The sequence below is a fragment of the Elgaria multicarinata genome, chromosome 16 (genome assembly GCF_023053635.1).
Source record: "Elgaria multicarinata webbii isolate HBS135686 ecotype San Diego chromosome 16, rElgMul1.1.pri, whole genome shotgun sequence".
Classification (NCBI taxonomy): domain Eukaryota; kingdom Metazoa; phylum Chordata; class Lepidosauria; order Squamata; family Anguidae; genus Elgaria; species Elgaria multicarinata.
This window is the reverse complement of record NC_086186.1, coordinates 23,400,942-23,422,436: the sequence shown is the minus strand read 5'-3', so window position 1 is coordinate 23,422,436 and position 21,495 is coordinate 23,400,942. Positions and strand designations below refer to the sequence as shown.

General features: G+C 42.3%; 1 protein-coding gene across 1 annotated transcript in view; it reads right to left on the bottom strand.

Moving 5' to 3' along the window:
• IGF1R (insulin like growth factor 1 receptor) overlaps positions 1-20,922 on the bottom strand; it is a 205,339-nt gene extending 184,417 nt beyond the window's left edge. The window contains exon 1 of the mRNA XM_063142159.1: positions 20,757-20,922. Coding sequence (XP_062998229.1) covers positions 20,757-20,850 — 94 coding nt within the window. The 5' untranslated portion in view covers positions 20,851-20,922. The remainder of the gene's footprint in view (positions 1-20,756) is intronic.
• Positions 20,923-21,495: the final 573 nt, after the last annotated feature.

Sequence of the window (21,495 nt, the reverse complement as noted above, 5' to 3'; positions counted from 1 at the left end):
AGAATATGTCCTTCTACACCATTCAATTTTCTTACATTTCCTCTTGTATTTTCCGTTCATTATGACTATTCATCTTTTTATTTAACAAGCAAAAGCTGAAAGTATTGACGACTTGTACCAATAGGAAGTGTCATAAGCCATGGTGGGTATGTGCTTTTTAAAAGCTCACCCGTCAGGGAGGGAAGCTGATTTACTAGTTTACTTTTTCAAAAGCTCTGAGTTGCAATAGCTCAACTTTTCCCTGTAAGGTTCCAAGGTAGTGACTCCGTTCAGACCACACGCTAAGCCACAGTAGTTAAGCACTTTGAGCTAAACATTATGGCTTTAGTGTTTCATGGGAACCGTGTCTTAGCGTGTCGTGCGAACCATTCCTAACCCTGGTGGCTACATAACCACAGTTTCAACACACTCGCTAACCATTTGCTGCAAATAGGTTAGCAGCCTAACCATGGCTTCACATGTTGTCTGAACAGACCCCACTGTGGGGCAAACACAGTGAAGAAAATTCTGCAAAGGGGGTAAGAGAAAAAAAATCTCTCGAATATTTTCTCAGGGGGAAAGAAGTCTTCTAAGAAATTTCAGTTCAGCTGTATGGTTTACATAGGATTCAAGAACGCAATCGTAAGTGGTACAGTCCAACACAGCCATTTCATCTACAGCTTTATTCCGTGAGTATGTAAAACAGCTTTCAAGAGGAAGGGAGCATCGAGAGACTCCATTACGAATTCCCTCCCAAAATGGCCCAAAACAAGTGACTAACTTCCAAGATCTGTTCGCTTTGTAGCCTCAAGCCACAGCGACAGGAAGCACAGATTTCCCCCTCTTCAAAGGCCACCTTTCAATAGGGAAGAAAAGGGAAACAATCAGCATTGGACCCCCTATAAATCTTGGAAGCGGGCAAGTCAGGAAGTAGAGGGAAAGGAGTTCTAAGGGTGCAAAACGGAGCCTCCCGTGAATAAACCAGCTCCTTCATCCAGCAAAGTAGTAGTAGGGTCAGGAATTTCAGACATTCAAAGCATTTTGCATCTCCCTCTCCCCCCACCCCACCCCCCAATCCTAAGCAAACCGCACAGTGGAACTTTGACTTAACCCTTATGCTACCAGGAGGGTTTTCTCTCAAGGAGGAGAATTTTATGACCTTACAAAGGATATATACACATACACACAAACCAACATACAGACTGTCCCTCAGGGAGAGGTTTGCATATTTTACAAGAGTTACCAAAACAGGAACTTCAATCAACAAGATTATGTCATCACAGCCCTATTCCAGTTATGCAGAAATTTAAAATATTCCATTCCTTATTGGAATCCCATTGTTGCCAGGAAAGAGGGAGGGAGGCAAGGAGGGAAAAGAAGAGAGGAGGAGGAGGAGGAGGAAAGGGCGCAAACAGAAGACAGCTCAGAAAGTATGTGGCACCTTATGAAGAATTGCTTCTTTGTAAGGCAGGGGCGGAGAAAACTCCATTCTAGGTATATACAGAACTCTCCTGTGCCCAAAGTATCACAAGTAGAGGAATATAAAAAGTCTGACACACTATGGCAAAACTGGAAACACAAAAAAATAAACCCCACAGGCCGCAGCAGGAGCCCTGAGGGCAAAAGTGGTCCCCGGATTTCTAGACGTTGCTCACCCTTGTTTTAGTGTCTCAAGGAGCAGTAAACAAAACAGAGAAAGCCCCTGTGCACTGAAGTCACTCCGAGCAAGGCACACATGCTCTCCTCCATCTTGTGTTTCAAAGAGTGAAGAGCAATCATATAACTTTGATAACACTGGGGATTTGTCTTCTTGCCTTCTCTCCACACCCTGGCTGCTTCCAGGGGTAAGGCCTCACCTGAGGGGCCATATTGATGATAATGATGATGTACCAGAGCGGTGAACTTAGAAATAAAACAATAAAAATAAACTGTTTAAAATTGAACAATTTTAATTTGCTAAGTGCCAATAAATTCAGTGGCTGGTCAAGTGAGGAATGCTCCCTGGAAAAGAGTTGTTTTCAGGGGGCGCCAAAAGCACCCTAGTGTTGGTGCCTGCCTGACCTTCAGGGACAGAGAGTTCCAAAGAGGAGGGGCCACCACACTAAAGGCTCTTCTCCTGGTGGATTTCAATGAGGCCAAAGGTCCTTGTGGAACCACCAGGAGCACACCCTCCAATGACCTCAGTGGCAGGTTGGTTAGGTAGAAGGCATCCTGAACATTATTCTCAACGTTCCCCATCAAAGCCATTATATTACAACAGGATAGATGGACACTCATTACCTTCACTTCTAAAAGGGATTAACACATGATTTTAGGAAATTGTGTTTTTATGGCGGAAGCTACCACCATTTTAGCTGTTACCACGCATATGATCGGTAACTGGATGGGAAACCACTGCGAGCCCTACTTTAAGTTTTGCAAGCTGAAAAGGAGAGCATTATAGTAACAAAAATATGCAGCTGTAAAATCGTTGCCAGCCTTGGAAATCTACTTTGCAAGCATTCCTAACAACCAAAAACGGGAACTCCAGTTAAAACTTTTAATATCAGAGGTTATTACTGTATTTCTTCGATTCTAAGACACACTTTTTTCCCATATAAACATCTCTAAAAATAGAGTGCATCTTAGGATCGCGGGTGCGTTTATTATTTCTTAGAATCAAAGCTTTTTTTTCTGTTGGTGGTACTGAAATTAGTGTGCGTCTTACAACCGATGGCGCCTTAGAATCGAAGAAATACGGTATTATTATTATATTTATTTATTTATATCCCGCCTTTTTCCCAGTACTGGGACTCAAGGCGGTTTACAAGATTAAAACATGTACAATTAAAATATATAAATATAAATTACAAAAGTTAAAATAGAATTAAACCTACAATAAAATTAAAAACATGTTTAAAAAAATTAAAAACTGTAACAAATTTAAAGGGGGGTGTAGTTCCAAAAGCCTGTTGAAACAAAGAAGTTTTTGCCTGGCTCTGAAACTATAGCACAGAGGGAGCCAGCCTGGCCTCCCTGGGAAGGGAGTTGTAGAGCCTTGGAGCAGCCACCGAGAAGGCCCTCTCCTGCATACACATCAGGCATGCCTGGGATGTTGGTGTGACTAAGGGAAAGGCCTCCCCAGAAGATCTCAGAGCATGGGCAGGTTCATATGAGAGAATACGGTCTTTCAAATAGCCTGGATCCGAGCCGTAGAGGGCTTTATAAGTGATTTTTATTTATATAGCACCATTAATGTACATGGTGCTGTACAGAGTAAAACAATAAAATAGCAAAACCTTACCACATAGGCTTACATTCTAATAGAATAATAATAAAACAGTAAGAAGGGGAAGAGAATGCACCAAACAGACACAGGGTAGAGTAAAACTCTTTATATAGAGTATAAAAGTAAGATCAAAATCAAGTTCAAAAAGCTTTGGAAAAAAGAAAAGTTTTTAGCTGAGCTTTAAAAACTGTGATTGAACTTGTAGTTCTCAAATGTTCTGGAAGAGCGTTCCAGGCGTAAGGGGCAGCGGAAGAAAATGGACGAAGCCGAGCAAGGGAAGTAGAGACCCTTGGGCAGGTAATAAACATGGCATCAGAGGAGCGAAGAGCACGAGCGGATAAACAGCACTTTGAATTGTGCCCGGAAACAGACCAGAAACCAGTGAAGCTGTTTTAACAGGGGACTTGTATGCTTAAAGAGATACTTAAAGCGATTCTTAAAGCTTATTTATGCTAGCACACGAACCATACTACCACTACATTTCCCAACCAGGCTTGGGACATGCACTTTTGCAACATTACAATCTATTCCAAGGAACCAGAGAACTAGTGACAGACAGGTCTGCAAAACTATTGAGAAGCCTGTTTATGCATGATTTCGGCAACAGCCGTCATGAGGGAGGACAGCACTGTACATAGAACCAGAGGACTGGAAGAGAAGGCAACCATACCACCTCACGCCTCAGGACAAAAGCCTCCATACTCAGGTGTCTCCAAGAATCCATTTTCACGACTTGCATTTGCACCTTGGGCTCAGCAAGTTCTACGACGACCTTTGCCATGTGACAGAATGGGGGGGGGGGGGTGCAACTGCTTCCGCATGCATTCAGCTTGCAACTTGATGTATATTTGCTGGGCAAGTCTTTGCGCTGACACAGCGGAGTGTGGGTTGTGATTTGGCTCAGTTCACTGCAAAGCAACTGCATGACTACACTGCAGTGTGCCAAAGTCGGCACTGACCAAGTAATATTTCAAACACCCCATTAAGCCTCCTATTCTCATTCCATGTGAACAGACAGATGAGAACCCAAATTAAAAAATAATGCATCACTTCCAGAAGAGGCTGCCATTTTGTGAGTTTAAAAATAAAATTAAAAAACCAGGCTGAGTGCCCTTGGATCATTCAGGAAAATCCTCCGACGGAAGAGAAGGCAAGGTTATGTCCCTTCTTCAAACACAGAAACTACAGACAAAACGCTCCTGTGTGTATATTAAATGCAGCCCCTTTGTAAAGAGATACTCCCTTAGCCACCTGCAGGCCCGCTGCAGCATCCCGTATCTGATGCTTCACCCTCACCCCTACCGTCTGGGTACATGGCATATTCAAAAGGCGTCATCTGAATGAAAGCAGTTCCAGAACCATATCGTGAGGTGCTGCCTCTGATAGGTCTGCTGATGTGCCCCAGCACTGGCAAATTGAAAACCAACTCACAGGTGAGGCCTTCCTCAATACACTCTATAAAGCAAGCTGGTGAGTAAGTAGTCACCTATGGCAAATAATCAACACCTCCAGGAAACCAGGCAGGAAAGCTTTCCTGGAGCGAGTTATTTCGCTCATTGAAGCCTCTAATGACCCAGTACAGGTATGTTGTAGCCAGCAACACCTGTGGACTTAGTGACAAAGCTATGAACTCATGCTAGGGTGGCTCACACTGAGAAACATGAATATGTGCTCACCCATGCTGAACTCCAGATGCAGCCGCCATCGTGCACATGAAGATGCAAAGATCCAGGTGTTCACATCTCTAGAGATGTATCATCATTAAATGGCAGGAACAGCTGAGCTTAAACTGTTTCTGGTTTTGCATCTCTCCTCTTGGGAACTGGCCCAGGAAATAAAATTCTGAAGTACTGATAACGTGAACAAAATGCAGGTTGTGAAAAATATTCAGAAAGCAGGAGCTCCAAAAGATATTTACTTGATACAGTATCAGATTCAATAAATAAAGGAATTAGAATACAGTCCATTAGCTAAAGAACGGTGTAGTGGCTAAGGTGTTGGAATGGGAGTTGGGAGATCTGGGTTCTAGTCCCCACTTGGCCATGGAAACCCACTGGGTGAATTTGGGCCAGTCACATACTCTCAGCCCAACCTACCTCACAGGGTTGTTGTTGTGAGGATAACATGGAGAGGAGGAGGATTATTTAGGCCGCCTTGGGTTCCTTGGAAGTTCGGAGGATGGCAACAAGGGAGAGGGCCTTTTCAGTGGTTGCCCCCGACTGTGGAATGATCTCCCCGATGAGGCTCGCCTGGCACCAACATTGTTATCTTTTCGGCACCAGGTCAAGACTTTTCTCTTCTCCCAGGCATTTTAACAGCATTTAACAACATTAAGTTGTTTTTAATGGACCCCAAAATTGTTGTTTTTAAATGGATACTGTTTTTATACTGTTTTTTTATGTTTTTGATGGTTTTTAAATTTTGTATACTTTAAATGTTTACCATTTTTAAATTGTTGTAAACCGCCCGGAGAGCTTTGGCTGTGGGTAAATAAATAAATAAATAAAATCTGCTCCCGCAATTGCCAACCCACCAGACACAAAAATAAAGGGTTGGATAAATCTGTTGGAATGGTGCCTGGAAAAGGGGCCTTTAAAGTTGTTTAAACCGGAGGCCAGGAGGGTATGTTACGCTTTCCCTACCCCAGTTGCTGACCAAGGGGCCTAGGAATTTAATTCTTAAGTCTGAGAACGGGAGTATCTTGTGTCAAGGAATGAGAACTGTTTTTCCAGCCACCGATGAGGGGGAGTGTTACTTTTAAGCAGAAAAGGGTTTTGAGGGCCCTTGGCCAGACGCCCTCGATGGGCACCCTCACCCCTCTCTCAAGGAGTCTACCTTCTCAGCTCCCTTCTCACCAGGTGCCATTGCGCCTCCTCCTTCTTTCTCAGCGCTGCTACCCCTTGCTTGCTTGGCAGGCAGAAAGCCAAGGAAGGATCTACTGCTTCTCACCACCGCCACCGTTGTCTGGACCAGATGGGCAGGCAGAAGGAACAAGCAAGTGAAGTGGGGGTGCTACTCCAGGAGGCTCTTTTCAGTGGGCCTTTGCTGCAGTCTGGGCCTTCGGCAATGGCCCAATTTTGCCAACCCTTGACACACCAGCCCTGCATTTCAATAGCTGCTTTCTCCACTCCCTTAAGTTCAGCCCAAGCATACCTTAAACCTAACTTCTAGAATAAGCACTGCAACTGTTAAGATGGCACGTTCTCCTCCTCCACCACCACCACCCTCCCCTTCTAGAAGCGCACTGCACTTTAGCCAAGCCAAACCAGCATAATTGCTTTTGATGTTCCGACAGTGACCCCACCCTAAACTCTCTTCCCATCTTGTAACACTTTCCCAGCGCTCTTTGGAGATCTAGAGTATTACACAACCAGATTATCGCTGGTCGTTTGGAACCAAAGGCTTGCATACTTGAGGGGGGAAAGCCTGCATTTTGGGAAACCCATTTTATTTGGGGCCACTTGTGGGGGTGAAGGGAGCAGGAAGGATACAAATATACTGAAAAGGAAGGCATGATCAATGCAACGTTCACCTATGCAACTTTGTTCCCTATAACCTTTCCACCAACAACAAACGTTCTCCAATTGCAGAAAATTCCCCTCTAGTTCGATTTCACACATCAAAACAGCAACCTTCACAGGGTGTATGTGGGGGTGGGTGGGTTATTGGTTGGTTGGTTGGAGAGAGAACATTTACTCTTAAGAGGAGGCCAAAGTGCTGTACATAGGATCTCCTTCCTCCATTTTATCCTCACAATAAGGGAAGTTGAGATCGTACAACTGGCCCAAGGTCACCCTAGTAACTTAAGTGTGAGCTTATATGGTTCACTTATGAGCTCCATCCAACATGAAAAAGGAGGTTCTTGTGTTTTTACATATTTCTCTCCTCCCATTTCATATTAAGTCAACCTTCCCCAACCTGGTGCCTTCCAGTCCAACACATCTGGAGGATACCAGACTGGGTTTTATACCAGCAGGAAGAACGCACACAAGCTCAAGTCTCATCCCACACCCTACTGCATATACATCCTACAGCTGGACATAAACAGAACTTTGTTTGCCACTACACAAGAAAGCTGTAATAATTCTTTGTGTTGCCCCAGCACCATTTTCTACTCTACACTGGAAATATTACAGGCCAGGGTCTAAACTAGAGGTGGCCAGGAATTAAATTTCCAGGTGTTTTGGACTTCAACTTCAGCCATTCCTGAGCATTGACTATGCTGGGATTTGAAGTACAAAACATTTGAAGTACAAAACACTTCCTTCCCTGCTGAAGGAAGTGAGGCAGATGGCTACTAGGAGGAGGGCTTTCTCCGCTGTGGCACCCGGCTGTGGAATGAGCTCCCCAGAGAGGTCCGCCTGGTGCCTACACTGTACTCCTTTCATCACCAGCTGAAGACCTTTTTATTCTCAGTATTTTAACACTTAATTTTAACTTAAATTTAAATTTTACTGTTCTAACTCTGTATTTTAATCTTATATCAATTTTTGCTGCGTGGTTTTATCCTGGTTGTGCTTTTTATACTGTGTTTTGTATTTGTGTTTTTAACCTGTTGGTTGTTTTATTATGGTTTTAATTTTTGTGAACCGCCCAGAAAGCTTCGGCTATTGGGCGGTATAAAAATGTAATAAATAAATAAATAAATAAAATTACCTTCTGCCCACCCTTGGTCTAAACCACCATGCACCTTATCACACAGAGGCAATGAGCTTTGGCCTAGTGTTGTCTAAGATATAAGCCCCCTCCAAGAACAATTTTGCAACTGTATCAGGGATGTCAGTAACAGTTTCCAGTCAAGCCCTGAAATTTCACCATCTGCTCATGTCTACAAATGGAAGATGTACAAGACACCAGTTCTGTTAACAGAGCAGCGGTTCACATCCCTTCCTCATTCTGCTTAAACTAATAGGTGCTTTCCCGCCATCTGTAAATACACTTTGGCACTCCAGTTTCGCTGTAACCCTCAAATTACCACTGTATAAGAAAATCTTAACAGATGCATAACCAGGCTTGGACAACAATCAGATCTGCTTGGTCACCACAAAATCTAGAAAAATGTTGAAATGCTCATTCAACCCTGTGCAAAACCAACGGTTAAACATTTTATGCTGGCTCTTAGTACTGCTGCCCTACAACCTGAATTTCCCCACCCCACCCTGGTAAAGATAACATAAATCTATTTTCCTGGTACATTAAACAGAGCAAAACTGTAGAAAATTAGTACACCATTAAATTCCAAGAGAATACAGTTAAACTTGTAGTTCAATGGTCAGTTTCCGCTTTCCCAGCGATTACTGTTCATCACAAGCTAAGCAGCTTTCCCCAACCTTCAACTACAACATCCATTATCCCCAGCCAGCTGGGGTTGGTGGGAGTTGTTGTCAACTTACGCGGAGGGCACCAAGTTGCAAAAGGCTAAACAAAGGTTAAGAATACCCTGCTACTTCATGAAAATTTAGCTTCCTTAGAGAAACAGGAACAGAGAAAAGTCAGTCTGAGAACTTCCTTTATTACTGAACAAATACTTTCCAAATGTTCCCCCAACCTCTATACACTTCTGTTGAATTTCTGTAGTCTGAATGTCTAAAGTTCAACTCTGGAAACAAAATGCATCACTCAAGAACTCAACCAAGGAACATGCACTTTATCGGACTTCTTTAGAGCCATCATTTATGCACAATGCAACCTTACGCATTCGTTAATTAATTTGTGCAAAATTTGGCTTTCAAATCCAGATGGAAGGTACAGTACATTGAATTCAGACAGAATGCCCTGATCAAACTTTGATAGCTAACCTTAAGCAGTCACTCAACTTTTATAACACACACACACACATCCTCGAATGCCAAAAAAGACCTGCCTCATCTGAGCCACACTTTGAAGCCTAACTAGATAGACATGACATTAATTGCATGATTGTAATGTACATGCTTAGTTTTTAAAATAAAGCATTTGACTTAAATAAAGTTAAATGGCAGTTGCTGAAGAAGCACCATGATGTGGTGTGCAGGAAGGAGAGTGTCAGTCCTTTGTCCATGCCACAACCCTCCGCATTATTATTATTATTATTATTATTATTATTATTATTATTATTTATTTATATAGCACCATCAATGTACATGGTGCTGTACAGAGTAAAACAGTAAATAGCAAGACTCTGCCGCATAGGCTTACAATCTAATAAAATCATAGTAAAACAATAAGGAGGGGAAGAGAATGCAAACAGGCACAGGGTAGGGTAAGCAGGCACAGGGTAGGGTAAAACTAACAGTATAAAGTCTGCACAACATCAAGTTTTAAAAGCTTTAGGAAAAAGAAAAGTTTTTAGTTGAGCTTTAAAAGCTGTGATTGAACTTGTAGTTCTCAAATGTTCTGGAAGAGCGTTCCAGGCGTAAGGGGCAGCAGAAGAAAATGGACGGAGCCGAGCAAGGGAAGTAGAGGCCCTTGGGCAGGCGAGAAACATGGCATCAGAGGAGCGAAGAGCACGAGCGGGGCATGGATCCCATCCTCCATGTGGTAAATCTGCTAAGCTTTCATTGGCACCAGTGGAAGCTTCTGCCCCAGGGTCAAAGAGCAACTTCACAGATGGAAATTCGAAGGCTGCTGCTTTAATTTTGAGAACTAGACATGTGAATTCCAACAACGCAGTTGTCATCGCGTCTACTTTGGTCCTTGCCCGGGCTAAACCTAATAGCCTGCATCTTAGCCACAGTTACGAAATTGGGCTTTGGGGTCAGATGCTCCCTCTCTTCCAACTTAGCTAGGGTTAAAGGACATAGACACCAAAGCCATCAAAGATACAATCCTACTCGGCATGTCTTTCAGATATCTCAGCTTGGCTGCTTCATCGTCGCTTGAAGCTTAACATGGCAAAGACTGAATTGCTTGTTTTTCCTCCTAAACCTTCTCCTCATCTCTCATTCTCTCTTACTGTCAATGATGTTACGCTTACTCCGGTCAAGGAAGCTCGTAGCCTTGGCTTTATCTTCGACTCCTCGCTCTCCTTTATTCCTCATATTGAGGCAGTAGCTAAATCTTGTCGATTTTTCCTGTATAATATTGCCAGGATTCGATCATTTTTGTCTGTCTCTTCTGCCAAGACGCTTGTTCATGCACTGGTTATTTCACGGTTGGACTACTGCAACCTTCTTCTCTCTGGCCTTCCTTCTTCTCACATCAGCCCGTTGGTTTCTGTTCACCACTCTGCCGCAAAGATCATCTTCTTAGCACGCCGCTCCGACCATGTTACTCCGCTTCTGAAATCTCTTCATTGGCTTCCAATTCACTTCAGAATCCAATATAAACTTCTCCTGTTAACCTTCAAAGCTTTTCACGGTCTAGCTCCTTCCTATCTCTCCTCTCTCATCTCACACTATTGCCCCGCTCGTGCTCTTCGCTCCTCTGATGCCATGTTTCTCGCCTGCCCAAGGGCCTCTACTTCCCTTGCTCGGCTTCGTCCATTTTCGTCTGCTGCCCCTTACGCCTGGAACGCTCTTCCAGAACATTTGAGAACTACAAGTTCAACCACAGCTTTTAAAGCTCAACTAAAAACTTTTCTTTTTCCTAAAGCTTTTAAAACTTGATGTTGTGCAGACTTCTACTGTTACTTTCTACTGTTAGTTTTTCCCTACCCTGTGCCTGCTTACCCTTCCCTGTACCTGTTGGCATTCTCTTCCCCTCCTTATTGTTTTACTATGATTTTATTAGATTGTAAGCCTATGCGGCAGAGTCTTGCTATTTACTGTTTTACTCTGTACAGCACCATGTACATTGATGGTGCTATATAAATAAATAATAATAATAATAATAATAATACTCATGTTTAGACAGGAAAAAAGTCCAACAGCTCCCAGCATTCCCATCAAGCCACACTAGCTGAGGAACACTAGGAGCTGAAGGCCTTCTTTCTGTCTAAACATGCATAGGATTGCACCCCAAACTGCTTAAGAAATCTGGTTAGGCAGGGAACCTGGTTAGCAGTGGTGCCAATGAAACCTTAAGGCATTTCAGATTTTAAAAAGAGAACACTGTCTAAGGAGGGTAGGAGAAAAGAAGAGCAATGGTGGAAGAGAGTGGAATTCCACAGCCTCCTCCCAAATCTCATAAGACAGCCCAAGGACCAAATTCAATTTTGGAGAAGCTCCCACAGGTGAGTGGGGCCTAATCAAAAGGGGTACAACCAAAACCACAAAAAATACCAGTATATTGTAGCTTAGGTCTCTTTCTGACAGTAACTAAGAAGAGATATTTCAAACTTTTAGAATGGGGGAGAAACAGCAGGAAAGGTAGAAAACCTGAGGGAAACAGGGTGTAAAGGAAAGCGTGCGTGGCCTTCTGGGGAAGTCCAAAGGGCCAGATTTTGCCTCCCAGCCCTATCCAAAGAAATCAGGAGCAGAACTATGTGGCCTTTTTCCATCTGACTCCAACCTAGAGCCCTTTCCCTACTCCATCCTGAGCCTCAGCGAAGGAACAGTGCCGTCACAATTCCATTATGAAGAGAGACTGAAAGAACTGGGCATGTTTAGCCTGGAGAAGAGAAGATTGAGGGGAGACATGATAGCACTCTTCAAATACTTCAAAGGTTGTCACACAGAGGAGGGCCAGGATCTCTTCTCGATCCTCCCAGAGTGCAGGACACGGAATAACGGGCTCAAGTTAAAGGAAGCCAGATTCCGGCTGGACATCAGGAAAAACTTCCTGACTGTTAGAGCAGTGCGACGGTGGAATCAGCTACCTAGGGAGGTTGTGGGCTCTCCCACACTAGAAGCATTCAAGAGGCAGCTGGACAACCATCTGTCAGGGATGCTTTAGGGTGGATTCCTGCATTGAGCAGGGGGTTGGACTCGATGGCCTTGTAGGCCCCTTCCGCTATTCTATGATTCTATGATTAGCACAATGTTACTGCAGCCCTTACTACAGCCTCCTCCAACCTGGCGTCCTCCAGATGTGTTGTAGTTGGACTACAACTCCCATCGTCCCCGAGCCTGCCCAACACATCTGGAAGTCATCCGGTTGGCGATAGGTTGACTTACTACAACAGAGCCTCTCTTCTAGGTAGAAGGTGTGGTTTGTAAGCAGAAGGACCCAATGCTAAGTTCAAGCCCCTTGCTCCCTGCGTCTCTAGGTCAAGCAGTTCACATAGGACGGCTGGGGAAGTGAATTAGAAGCAGCTCTTCAAGACTGCTGGCAACTGGAGCAGAGGTCACTGGGCTACATCGACTGGCTGGCATTGCTATAAAAGAGTTCCCTTATATCTAGAAAGCTTAAAAAGCTAGATTGTCACTGCTGTGTGTTTTGTTTTAATAGCAGGATTGTTCAAATAGTGAAGATAGGAAGGAGTCAAGAAGGTCAGTGATCTGTTTGCCAAAGCACGGCAGCCATCGCCTCAAACGGCATCACTTTCCCGCATCTTGCGCCAGAACCGCTGCATTGCGGTGTGCAAGAAAGCGCAGCACTTCACTTCAGCTGCCTTCCCCCAAAAAATCGGTTCCCCGCACCACCACTGCAAACAAGAGCAAACGTCAAAACATGGCAGAGGCAGGCAAAGCCAGATGGATCACAAACTCGGTTCACACTTCTAAGTAAACAAGGTTAGCGCTTGCCAGGTTTGCACATGACAACATCTAGACCGACCGCTTCACATAACTTTCTTTTTAATCCCATTTCTTGGCATCACACAGGAGATGAAGTCACTAGATTCAAGTACTCATCCAAAAGACCCCCAAAAAAACACAAAATGGAGACATGCAACTTGAACTACTATTACTAGCTTTAACTGCTGAACCAATAGGAAAAACAACAACACCCTAATCCTAAACAAGAATAAATTCCAATTGATAGGATCTTCCTTTAAGTATGCTTAGGATCCCTGGCTAAGACCAGTAAAAAATTCCTTCTATTAAATGTCAAGGCAAAGAAAAGAATTGGCAAACAAATGTGGAACACACACATTTCACAGATTTTAATTTTCTTTTTATGGAAAATTAAGTTAACATATATTAATAGCATTAACCAACTCTGCGCTCAATTAAGAGGCCAACCAAGTAGACGTACGTTCAAGAGTATCCCAAACACTCCATCAGGCTGAAGCGAGAAAGCGTCAGGAAGCAAGGCTTCCCCATTGCCTCCAAGAAACCAGGAATGTTTCACTCTTCCCTTTCCTTAAAATGTTTTTATTCCAGCTGGTCATTTATAAGGACTTCGTAACTAATAACTAGTGCCCAAGTTTACTTTTTCCCCTCCTCCCTCCCAATCCCTTTTCTTCTTGTGTCATATCTTTAGAGTGTAAGCCTGAGGGCAGGGTCTGTCTTTTAACTGACCTTTATAAGGGAGCCCTTCTCAGCTGAAAATGGGATAAAAATCCTTCAAATAAATAAAACAAACTTTGCTTTCAAGCTTGGTATTGTTGGAACAGGTGGTTTAAGAAGGGCAGCTCTCAACCATCAGGGATTATTTGAGAAACCAGCATATTTTGTAGTACATTTTAAGCATCTTGGCTAAAATCCTCAAACCAGGATCCACAGAGCTAACACTTTAAGACAACTTGTTTAAGAAAGCTTTTAGCCCTCACTGCTTGCCTAACTGGTATGCAATCCTCCTTCTGTGTCTATTATTCTGGCTAGTTTCTCCTCTAATTTTGTTGTTTTGTATCCTATGTTGTGATTTCTAATTAGCCTTCTTGAACTGGACAAGGAAAGGCAGGATTAAGTATTTTAAACAAATAAAGCTTAAACGATGACTTGTGTTAGTCTATAGAAACTTATATTCATCCCCTTAAGATTTAGCACTGGAATCATTGTCACACACACGCACACCTCTTTAATAAAAAATAAACAATCCAGGGCTGCTTACAAAATAAAAACAACTATAAAATGCACCAAACAATTACGAATTAGCACTAAACTGCAGCAGCAAAATCTTTTTGAAAGTGCATTTTTCTGTTTGATGAGAATTCTAATAACATGAGATGCTGCACTCCCAAGCCTACACAACTTGCAATCTGTTTGCAATGTGGGGCAGTTGCTCAACATTAATCCCCATTTTGCAATCCTAGGCAGCACTGTGCAGACTTACTGTACCCTGCGTTGTTCAGAAATCCTACGCTCCGTTCTCAGGTGTTGGTTTAAGGAAAAGGCGTAATCTAAACGATACAATTCCTTTTGATGATTACCTCTTCGTAGTTCAGCCTAAGCTATTAAACATGTTTTCCCCCCAAGCTATTTCAGTTAGAATACTTCGATTTATACCTGCTATACAACATAAGCCTACCATTTTTTATTTTTAAAAAAAATAACTACTCAATTGCATATTATGTGTTATAAATTCATCACATATACATTGGGTCCCTGTGAAGTTTAATTAAACAAACACATAAGGAACTGCTTGGATATGGGGAAACCCAGACCACTATAAGGAACACATTTCCTGGACAGGACAGTAAAAGTAAGGTGCCAGGTTCAAATCTTGCCACGGACTTAACAATTGGCTTAAAATAAACCACTGTATCTGAAGCAAACCCACTCCGCCCCAAAATCCGCTATACAGACATTCTACCCAATCCACATTCTGGGCAAGATTATATAAGTGAAACACTCTGAACCCATAAAATCAGATACACAAGTGTCAAGAGGGGGAAGGGGAGGATAATTTCTTTCTGAAGGCCTTTAATCTATTTTAGTATTTACCATGTTTTATCCCATGTTTAGAATACACCAATCATATTAGCAAAATTGGTCTCTGTGGATTTTGTAAACAGAAAATGCTATCTTTTATCTGCGTCCATAGTCGCTAAGAAAATGAATTCAGTTTGAGATTTACGATAACTTCCGCAGCGGTTATTCTTAAAGAACCAGTACCTCTTGCTGAAGATGCCATCGTTCTAATCTTACTGAAACAGAGGTTCAATCCTATGTGTAGATATCTTCTGAGTCAACATAGACAGGACTGAGATCTAAAAAGCATCAACCAACAACACACACGCATTCAAAAATTCAAAACAAACATTCCACCTATGTAAGACAGAATATGCAACTTTATGCAAGACCACATTTGCAAGCTTTGAACACTATCTCCACCCTTCAAAATGACCTGGTCATTGTTCTTCGAAATTAACTTGAACAGAAAGTTCCCTTATTACTCAACTCCTAAGAAAACCTCAACTTCTGTTAGGATGCTAAACAGCCTGTTGAAGGCAATTGGCAAGTTTAGAAGCAGGTTTTAAACCACACACAAAAGCGCTTGTGAGGTTTTGATAGGAGTTACCAAGTAAGTTTTCTAGCTCATGGACACCTGAAATTAATTGCAGTTGCTCATTTTTAAAATATACTATTTAGCACACTTACTAGGGAGGAAGCCAAAAATCACACACACATTTAAAAACTCTTTAAATGGCAGAAGCAAAAAAACCCAAAACATTTAAGTTTCGCTTAAAGAGATGTGCTTCTCACTGCTTACTATTTTACTGCCTGCGAAGATTACAAAATGCTTCCAAGTAAAGTTTGAGTGGAGATTTTTCTCTAAGAAATATTACCTCGAAAACCATAACCACAAGAATGTTTTGAGCAAGCTGCAATACTACTGTTCTTTTAAGGAAGTGTCTTCATATGGTGAAATAGGGAAGGGCGTTCAAGCTTTGAATATTTAAGATCTCAATGATGAAATCATTCTTTTAAAAAAACAGATGGGGGAATCAAATGCAAACCAGTATTCTCTGTTCTCTGCTTAACCAAAGCACTTGTTGCTAAACTTCTCTTAGGAGATATCAATACTCATGCAGGATTAACTAAGCAGGTAAAGAGAAAATATCTCTCCTCTGCTAAAGAATCGTCAACTGAGCAAATTATAAAGGTCCACCCTCCAGAATAAATAATAATAATAATAATACCATCTCTTTTCCAGTAAGAATGTCCAAATGGATCCATATTTTACCAGACACCCATTCTTATCTGAAGCACCTAGTTAAAAGGCAGTGCAACAAATTTTGAGAGTAGATGTCTCCTTAAAGCATTTAGGAACAGGTAGTGAGGTGGTTATTTCAGCCTTACCACTACTAAGACACTATCAACAAAACTTGGAATGTATCGCATGTCCAAGATAAAGTTTGCCTTTAAAATAACCCTAGCTTTGCAAGAAACGATTGAAGTCTCTGTTCGAACATTATAACCAAACAGAGTCTTGATGAAAGAGACTTCAAGGAACAGAAAGACTTCTACTAATCAAAGCACAATGATCAGTTCCTCCAAGATGTCAATTTCAAATCAATTTAAAAGCTACTCCACAGAATAAAAATGTTCTAAACTAGTAACGTACAGAAAGCAGATCCATGTATTAAATTTAGTATGTCCAGTTGTTTTTGCTGTTTTAAGCTATCTGATCCACAACACAGGTAAGTCGAAGATCTAAGCCTACAAATACACAAATTCTTCATGCATTCTGAAGATGTTCTACTCCAGTCAGTGCAAGCTTGTAAATAGATGTCTGCCTAGTCACCTGAGGCAGGAATTGCCTCCAAATGATCAAGTTAAAAAGCTTTCAAAAGCATTCTTTTCCCTTGCAAAAAAGTGTTTCCTTTTAGGGCATAAGCATTTAACATAGGAATACCTTGCTAATTTCTCACTAGCTTTACATTTGTGAACCTATTTGCAAAGCTCTTCCAGTGTAACTTCTAGATCCACACAACATATTTAGGATCAGATCATAAAGTTGTAATCACTTTAGGGCAGCTAAACCCTCTAAAATCTACATGTTGCACTGTCCCACCGATTCTAAAAATGCATTTATTTGGAAACTAGCCCTGTTTATTTCAAGTGAACATATCCAAGTAGATGCACTTAAGCTTTCATTCTTAGAAATATAATACTGCATCTTCTTATGTATTAGCCCCCATTAAAACGTTTGCTTTCAGTGCCATAAAACCCAGAGCCAAATGGTAGTCTTATTTTTGTTGTATGTTTGGACAAAGCTTTTGACCCATGAATTCCCTGCTGACAATATTTGCTCATGTAATTGAACTACCGTCCTCAATCCCCAATTTCATAAAGAGATATCCACTGTAAGGTAGAGAACTACACAATCATGGTAGAAGCTAATGATTTAGGCAATCCTTTTCTCGGGTACCAAAACATTTTGCAACATCCACAATTTGAAAATAGACTGGTTTGCAGAGCAAGCAGGCAGCAAGAACTGAAAGGAGCAAGTCGAATTCACAGCATTGAATTCACTGACATAATGCCTGACTGATGGTTTGCAAAGAAATTCTGTCTCTTCATCTTCTAGACTCCCGCCTGGCACACCGATTCCCTTAGTGGTGAAACCCTTTTACACTCCAATATCTAAATTACGCAGGGAATTACCCGATACAGTCGCTCGAGCTAACCATATTTGCTTTATCAGCAAGTACATTAAGAGATATTGATGTTGATACTATACACACTAGTAATTACAGCTATAAGGGGTTTTCACTAAGTATCGTGAGATAGGGATCTGGCTGAACCGGGCTGAAACACGCTCTAATAAATAACAGTTTCAGAGCAGAAACACAGGCCACAATTGGGATAATTTCCCCATCAAACTCCAGCCCTGGTCACACAGATCAATGAGAAATGGAGAAGGCTGTCTTGGTCAACACGAAAAGGAGGGTGGAAGGAACCTTCAATTCTCTCTATAGTAGCAACCTAAAGAGTAGGTGAGCATTTAGCTTTAGGGTCCATGTGAAACCCACCTGAAGATTAAGGATCCTCCCATCTGCTTGATAAAAAGTCTTACATGCTGTTTGTACCAACACACAAACACCTGTGCTCAAACGTGTACTTGCTACATCTCTCAGCAAAAAGGACTTTTTCTCTAAGGGTCAACACTAGATTCTTCCTTTCTTTCCAATTTGTATTCTCATTACTCTTTTGCCTACAATCCCATTCTAGCAACTTCAGAAGTATATTAATTGAACATTACACACACCACACATACCGCCATCCCACATTATCTTGGTTCCAACGTTTGTGTATTCCTATTTTGGAATGCATCGCTTTTTATGACCGAAAATGGAAGAGCCGACTATGACACATTCTATGTAAAAAAAAAAAAAAATCCACATAAAAATTAAGACTAGATGTTCCTTCGCTGCTATGAGGAGGAGCAATAATACAGTTTGGAAAGAGAGAAAATCTACTTAAGAAACCATTTTTCTTAACACAAGCATCAACAAAAACATTAAGAGGAAGAGTTTATTACTATCTACTATCTTGTTTACTATCTACAACACTCAGCTTAAGGACTCCTTCATCTCAAATTATTCTTTTTTAAAAAAATAACAGCCAAAAGGATTCATGTTAACAGGAATCCAAACTAATCAAAAAAGAATCTGTGTTTTGTGGGCAGGGGGGTGTCTGGCTACTAATACAACTAAGAAAACAGTTTAAAACAGGGGCAGTGAAAGTTCACTTTTTTACACGAACATCTTAAAAATCATGCCAGGCTCAATGTGGTTCTTCTTAGACATTAAGGCTGCATTTACCACACTACAGAGACCATTGAACTCAATGGGGATTACTTCCAAGTAAATGTGTAGGGTATTGGACTGCACATACACTTGCTTACCTGACTACTTCCCAATTCCATTCAGAAAGTAGCTTTAACAACAACAAAAAATTACTTCCCCACCAAAAGGCAAGGTGTTCTGAGGCTTTGGGCCATCAAGTATTTAAAGAAGGTCAAACACAACCCCTTCAAAAATTGGTCTATACCCTATTTTCACCTCATGGTCAAAAAAGAAATCAACATATACAAAATGACATTGCCTCCTTCAACCTTTGATGTAACTGGTTCAACCCTCCTATGTCCAAGAAAGAAAAACCCTTCCCTTATGATTTCCAAATAACAATAAATCACCCTCTGGGATGAAAAATGTTTAAGACAAAGGAGGCAAGTTCCCTTTTCTACAAGGACATTTTATCACCAAGTTGCAGGATCAACAAGAAACCCCATCCTTAGCTTTGATTTGTGCATGCATTTTTCTCAGTTTTTATGGATTTGCAAATTGCAGGGTCAAAAAATATTCTCTCTCTTGCTCGCACACACACAGTTCCAAAGCATTAGGAGACAGGGGGAGGCAAAGCACAGAGTTAAAATGGTTGAACTGATGAAGCCCACTCAACACCCCTATCCTCTGAAGGGAGAGGGCTGAATAAACCAAATTTCTGGTAAAGAAAGGGAGCAAAGTAAAGAGGACTCTCCTCTCTCAGATCTTGGCTATTTAGATGGGTGAGCCATAGCGGAGTAGGGTTTTACTTGCAAGTTGTACGTATTTATATATTAGCCTCCACTCCCCAATATTTCTTGTAGGACCCCAGTGGGCGGACAAAGGTTTGAGGAATCCAAATTAAGCCTCACTCGGACTTTCGAAATTCCCCTAAAGCAGCCAAAGCAGACGCTGATCCCGAAAAGATGTATTATTATTATTTTAAAAAGGGACACCGTGACATACACACACACACACACACGCACACCCCAGACATCTTTGTCCACACACTACGGAGACTTTAACCATTTGCAGAGCGATGCGCACCAGCAGGGCGCGCACACGATGAACCACGTTTTCGCAACGCAGGAACTTAAGAAGACACGTTTAGACACAAAAGAAAAACGAAACGCAGGCTGGGGAAGGCAGAGTACCGTCAGCCAGCTCTCCCGGCTCGGCTTACAGATTCATCTCCCGATCTTCCCGTTTGCTCAAATACTGTCGAGACTCGTGTTTCCAGACATCAATATATCCACAAACCATCTACTCTCTCTCCCTCCCCCCTTCAAAACAACCTTAAGCCTGCATTATTGTTTACGCAAGGTTCTTCTCGGAAACCGATTCGCCTTTCCACCACCATCCCTTTGGGCAACTCCAAACCACCGTCATGAAAAATGAAATCTAATCTAATCCCGTTTCATAAATGCTTCCCCCCACCAGGATGATTTATAGGTTATTGTTCTTTTCTTTGCACGATTCAAATCGTTATTTCTGGAATACCACGGCCAGCAGCGTGTTAAGAGGACACTAGTGTCTCTCCTGTTCAGCCTTTAAAATGTTTGCTACGCAGTATGGAATTTCGGGAGCTTACATATCAGGCTGATGGGAAACCATTTTTTAAAAAATATATAAATATACACACACACACACACACACACACACACTCAGGTTTGAATAGTCCTGGAATGCATGTCAACAGACGAATAATACCGGGTTCCGTTCTCATAAAAAGGTTCAGAAAATTGATCGTGCATTTAATTAATTGGAAACCACCAGCAAGAAAAAAAAAGGGGGGGAGGAGTGATTCAAAATACGTGTTTCCAGAACCTATTTCAACAACAAGTCAAACACACACGCGCGTTTGGAGTCACCCCCTTCGCCACCGCAATGCGAGGAACAGATGCACACCCACCCAAACAACCCTCCCACCCAGGTCCCATAATGTAGGAAAGCCCCCACACACAACACTTCCCCCCCCCCGCAAATACTCACTTTTTCCATTTGCCGGCCACAGGCAAAACGCGGTCAAAATCACCAGAAGCCCCCAAAATAAGGTCAGGGACCCTCCTCCGGCGCCAGACTTCATTCCTCTTTTTGGATATTTTTAATTTGGAAACAAAACTGCCTTTGCAAAAAAACAAAAAACACACACACACCAAAAACACACACACAAATCCAACAGTTAAGTCCTCGATACGTCTCCCCTCCCCAGGAAAAAATGTCAATAATAATAATGGGGAGGGGAAATCCAAGCTTCCCCTTAGCAGCTCAGAAAGGGGGGGGGGAGGGAGAGGTTGAAAAGAGGGAAAATATTATTTGGAGTAAAAAAATAATAATAGGTTGGTTTCCCCCCGCTCTTTAGGAAGCGAATTTCTCTGTCCCCCTCTGGATGAAGCCAAGAGGGGGGAGGGGGAGCGAAAGCCTGTTTTGGTGCTTGCAAAATAACAGCCTCCCCCCCTCTTCTCCGAGCCACCTCCTCCTCCTCCTCCTCCTCCAACTACTACGGGAGGCTAGAGAAAGGTCGGTGTAGCTGCGTTCAGCGCTGCCTGCAGTCATCCAGAAGTAGCAAACATGTAACACGTTGGAGCAAACAGTCCGCATCTTCGACCTCCATCTTTTCTTCGCTTTCCCCCCACCCCACCCCCACCTCTCTCTAAATAAAAACACAAGAGGCAGGGGAGAGGCGAGTCGGGCGCGTTTTTCCCGAGCAACAAAAAGGAAGGATTCCACG